Below are 5,275 nucleotides of genomic sequence, written 5' to 3' on the forward strand. Positions count from 1 at the left end.
GGATGATGATGGTGAGGGTGGTGATGGTGCGGATGATGATGGTGGGGATGATGGTGAGGATGGTGATGGTGGGGATGATGATGGTGGGGATTATGCTGGTGAGGATGATGACTGGGGGTGATGATGTGATGAGGATGCTACTTTGGATGAGGAGGATGATGACTGGGGAGGATGCTGCTGCGGATGGTGGCAGTGACACTAATGTTGACAATGATACTGCTGATGACTGCCATTGATCATGTTCCTCCTCTGAGTCTTGTGCTGAGCAAGTCAGTCTTACCTATACTGTCCCTCATCCTCACAGCTGCTTTTAAAGAAAACAGAATTACTTTTCCAGTTTTGCAGGTGGTGAAAGGGAGGCCTCAAGAGGTTAGCTAAGTGGTCCACACTTACACAGGTTACACAGAGCTGGCAGGGTTGGGCCAGTCTCTCAGTGAGCCTTCTTTCTGCTGGCTTTTTCAGTGTCTGCGTGAGTGGAAGGGCAGTGGGTTGAAGAATATTCCCGGTAGAATATCATGTCAGCTGAGACATCAGCAGACTTTGGCGGAAGCTCTCGATGCTCCATACACACGGCTGGGCTACACCAGAGGTGCTCAGCAGGATTTCTCTTACACATAGTTTGAGGAATTCATGCACCAGCAATGTCCATAGCATGTGCCGGAATCCGTCCGTGTCCATGCTTTTAGGCTGCTGATTTCCAGGTTTGGGCAGCTACAGCCTTAAAAATTATTCCACATTTTCTTCAGAAATCTCACATCACTGGTATGTTGAAGTGAGACTTAAAACATCTTCACAATAGGGGGTTTGAAAATGAATCACAGAATTTTAAACTCAGAGCTGAAAGTGGAAGAAAAGGCATGATTAGATAGTTCCTCCTCAGTTAAGATACGGATTTCCTGAGAGCTTCAAAGAATATGAAGGTACAAGAAGGTAGAGTAAGCAGCAGTGATAATAGTTGCAGTCACAGCCGTTCACACTTCTGTGCCACGCACCGTCACTGTCACCATCGTTTTACTGATGACTTGAATGACTTGCTGAAGCAGAGGTCACTATGCTTCTAGCCTTAGTGGTAGGTTAAACCCAGGCAGTTCCAGAGCCCGGACCCTCTCCTTTGGGACTTCATACCACACACTAGCCAGTCTCCGTGACACTTTTCTTCACCGCCCGTGTGTGTTTTCCGTCTCAGGCCCTCTTGATTATGGCATGGTCACCTCACCCTGGTGAGGAACACCGCAGCGTCTGCAGTCGGGTGCTGAATAGCTGGCGTGCCTCGTGGAAACCCATGTTTGCTATTATTTCTACAGGCTCTGTTGTTTGTGCTAACTACTGAAATATTCTTTTTCTTCTTCACCTTAATTTGATTCAGAACATAAACAAACCGAAAATAGATTGTTTTTCCAAGCCGACTGCACAGATCACTCTGCTGTGATTGTGTCGTGCACCGAGCCTTGTAAGCCCTGCACCTGGAGCTTCCAACGTAGCGTTAATTAAAGGCCCTTTGAGTGGAAGCTCCAGTGGCTGCACTCGTAGCTGTGAGGGGAGAGCTGCTCGCAGGCACGTAATGAGGGATTTGGACTCAGATCCCCAGCCCCCGCACGGTGGCCTGACCAGGTGTTCAGAGACAGCCTTTGCAGAAGGCAGCTCGGGCTGAGCTGGAGATTGACACTTACACCCAATTTGTGGGAAATTGCTGGAGGGGCTGTTTGTTGTGGGAGCAGCCACTGTCGCGAGCACTGCTCCTCCCGCCCGTGCTGTCTCACACACTGTCTTTCCAAAGGGAAGGATGGTTGATTTCAGCTGGTCCTTGGACAAAATTAAACAGTTTGGATGATACTTAAGTCACATCACTTTATAAATAATTAAAATATCTTAGAAATAATGGCTGGGAATGGTGGCTCATGCCTGTAATCCCAGCGCTTTGGGAGGCTGAGGCAGGCGGATCACTTGAGGTCAGGAGTTGGAGACCAGCCTGGCCAATAGGGTGAAACCCCGTCTCTACTAAAAATATAAAAATGTGGTAGCGGGTGCCTGTAATGTCAGCTACTCAGGAGGCTGAGGCAGGAGAACTGCTTGAACCCAAGAGGCGGAGGTTACAGTCAGCTGCAATTGTGCCACTGCACTGCAGCCTAGATGACGGGGTGAGACCCCAAGTTCATAGATGAGAACTGAAATTAGAACCTGTATCAACCCTGCTGGGCACTAACCTCAGCACTTCGGGAGGCTGGATCACTTGAGGCCAGGAGTTTGAGACCAGCCTGGCCAACATGGTGAAAACCCATTTCTACTAAAAAACCACACACACACACACACACACACACACACCCACACCCACACCCAGATAGCCAGATATGGGGGTGTGTGCCTGTGCTCCCAGCTGCTTGGGAGGCTTAGACTTGAGAATCGCTTGAATCCAGGAGGCAGAGGTTGCAGTGAGCCGAGATCACACCACTTCACTTCAGCCTGCGTAACAGAAGGAGACTCTGTCTCAAAAAAATACAGCAAACAAACAAACGCAATCTATATCAACCCATTTCACAACTTCCAGGTTGCTATTGAAAAACCTATCCTCAGAGCATGAACCCAAATATTTTCAGAAATAGCCAGACTTGGAAGTCCGAGCCCCCACCTCACGGTCAGTGAGGGCTGCGCACCCTCAGCTTGATGCCCAGGTGTGCACCTCCATTGACACGACACTGGTCATGTGCTCCGAGGAGGGACGAGTAGAAAATACGAGTGCGTCATCCACACCCCCACGCAGCCTCCAGGGAGCTAGGCCTGTGTGTCCAGGATTTGAAAGTCTCCAAGCTGGAGATGATTAGCACTAAGCTTGTCCGTGACATTTTGGTGAAGCCCAAGTCAGAGGCAGAACATGAGATTTCTCACATTTTTACAGCTGCCCTAGAGGGAGGACAGCTGGGCCTTGGTTTGTCTGTTGACACAAAGTGTGATGAGGACATGTCCTCCTGGGGAATTTTACTACATGAGTGAGGAGAAAATATAGACAGAAATTCCATGAAAGACCACGTTGGCCAGGGCATTGATTAGTAAGTGATGGGTGATTATTGAGTAGGAGACCCTGGCATCTTCCCCGCTGCAGAACCTTACAGCTGAAGGAGCAGGCTGCAGACATGTTTCAAGGCATCAGTGAAGGAGCTGCCTTGAAGACCTCCAGACACAGCCCTGAGGCCTCTGCTGAGCGTTGCTGAGAGATGCAGCTTTTGGGGAGCCGCTGTTTGGGGCTAAAATGAAGACCAGTGCAGGCAAAAATACCAACCGACGTTTCTTCAGAGAAGATGTACAAGTGGTCAGTAAGGGCACGTAAAGGTGCAGCAGTATCGTGAGCCACGGGCGGGGGTGGGGGCACAGGGTACATCACCGAGCCTCAGGAACGTACCTGGGACCAGCTCCTCTCGTTACTGAGTGATCAGCTCCTCTCACTGCCGCGAACGCAGTGACCCGGAGCCGCTGCGCAAAGGACCTTTGGTTACAGCTGGGTTGGAGGCTCCAGGTGCAGGGCCTACGAGGCTCCGGGTGTTACGCAAGTGACACAGCGAGATATCCGGCTCCAACCACCAGGACAACCACAGTAAAAACAGACGGACGATAGCAAGTGTGGGCAGGGACGCAGAGGAGCTGGAGTCTGCAGAGTTACTGGTGCGACTGCTCGGGAAGCTGCCGAGTTTGGGAGCGCCTCATCAGTTAAATCCGAGTTACCATATGACATCCTCCAGTAAACCCAAGAGCACTGAAAGCACATTTATACAAACACTCATAAATGAAGACTCATGGTGGCATGATTTCAAAATAGCCAAAAGGTTGAAAAGAGCAAATGTCCATCAACTGATGAGTGAGTTTTTAAGATGTGGGATGTCCATGCATGGGGTAGCTCTCGGCCTTCAGGGGAGGGATGTCCTGACCCAGGCATGGCCCCGGCCTGGCTGCACCTGAGGACGTCATGCTGGGGAAATGAGGCAGGCAAGGTGCCACACCTGGTGTGATTGCGAATCCATTTACAGGAAACGTCCAGGAGAGGCTGAATCCATAAAGACAGAACGCACATGAGCGGTGCCGGTGTGGGGAGGGGTGGAGTGGCTGCAGCCTTTCTTTTCGGGTGATACGGATGTTATCGGCTTAGTTGTGATATTTCACAACTCTGTGAATACACTAAAAACTGCTGAAGTGGGTGAATTATCTCCATAAAGCTGTTGTTAAAAAATAACATAAGAGCAACTGCGAAGTAGGGACCTGGGTTTGTCAGAGCGAAGAGAGTCCTGTTTTGGCTTTATGTTTCAGAGACGTTCAGGGCGGTTTAGGACCAGGACTGCCCTGAGTCTGGGGGGCATCTTGGCACGCGTGGCTGACGCTGGAAACATGACGCTTACCCTGTTTGCTCCCCTCTCCCTCCAGGGTGATGACCCCTTCTCCGAGAGGATCCTGACCTACGTGGCTCACACGTCTGCGCTGACCTACCCTCCTGGGCCCCGGGCCCAGCTCCCCGAGGACCTCCTGCCTCGGACCCTCAGCCAGCTCCAGCCAGACGAACTCAGCCCTAAAGTCGACAGTGGTGTGGACAGACACCATCTGATGAGAGCCCTCGGTGCCTTTGCTGCCCGAAGGCCCCCAGCTCCACCCGGGGAGGGCAGCCCGGAGCCACAGTACCTTCTGCATGCACCTCCAAGGATGCCCAGGCCCTTGCTGGCACCAGCCACCGCCCAGAAGTGGCCTTCACCTCTGGAAGACCCCAATGACTCCCCCAGCACTGGCGAAGGTGAGTCAGCCCTGCCTGGTGTTTCTTGTTTGCTGATGGTCTCCGTCCGGCCCCTCCCAATGGCAAATGTGCCATGTTCTTCCCACACGTGGGTCTGCACACTGCACTCCCCCTGAGGACGCATGGCAGGAATAGGGCACCGTGGGGGTTAGGGTCCCTTTGGTCCTCACTCCCTCTCTGCTCTGGAAAGGAGCATGTGGTCATTTCATGACCTGAGAACATAGTGGCCAGTGGGGGGAGGAGGTGCTCCTGAGGGTCTGGGGGAGGGGGAGGCACTCCTGAGGGTGTGGGGGAGAGGGAGGCGCTTCTGAGGGTGTGGGGGAGGGGGAGGCACTCCTGAGGGTCTGGGGGAGGGAGAGGTGCTCCTGATGAGGGATAGGGCGGGAACGTGGCTCGTAGGACGGGTCTGGGGGAGGGGGAGGCGCTCCTGATGAGGGATGGGGCGGGAACGTGGCTGGTAGGACGGGTCTGGGGGAGGGGGAGGCGCTCCTGATGAGGGATGGGGGG

The 5,275-nt window shown here is 52.8% G+C and overlaps 1 protein-coding gene across 2 annotated transcripts in view; it reads left to right on the plus strand.

The window, feature by feature from the left end:
- The window catches only part of PTPRN2 (protein tyrosine phosphatase receptor type N2), a 1,009,572-nt gene that overhangs the window by 399,434 nt on the left and 604,863 nt on the right, over positions 1–5,275 (plus strand). For both annotated transcript variants that reach the window (XM_017519415.2, XM_037735320.1), the window contains one exon: positions 4,408–4,768. In XM_017519415.2, the coding sequence (XP_017374904.1) occupies positions 4,408–4,768 (361 nt within the window). The remainder of the gene's footprint in view (positions 1–4,407; positions 4,769–5,275) is intronic.

This window comes from Cebus imitator, unplaced genomic scaffold, assembly GCF_001604975.1.
Source record: "Cebus imitator isolate Cc_AM_T3 unplaced genomic scaffold, Cebus_imitator-1.0 Scaffold20, whole genome shotgun sequence".
Lineage (NCBI taxonomy): Eukaryota > Metazoa > Chordata > Mammalia > Primates > Cebidae > Cebus > Cebus imitator.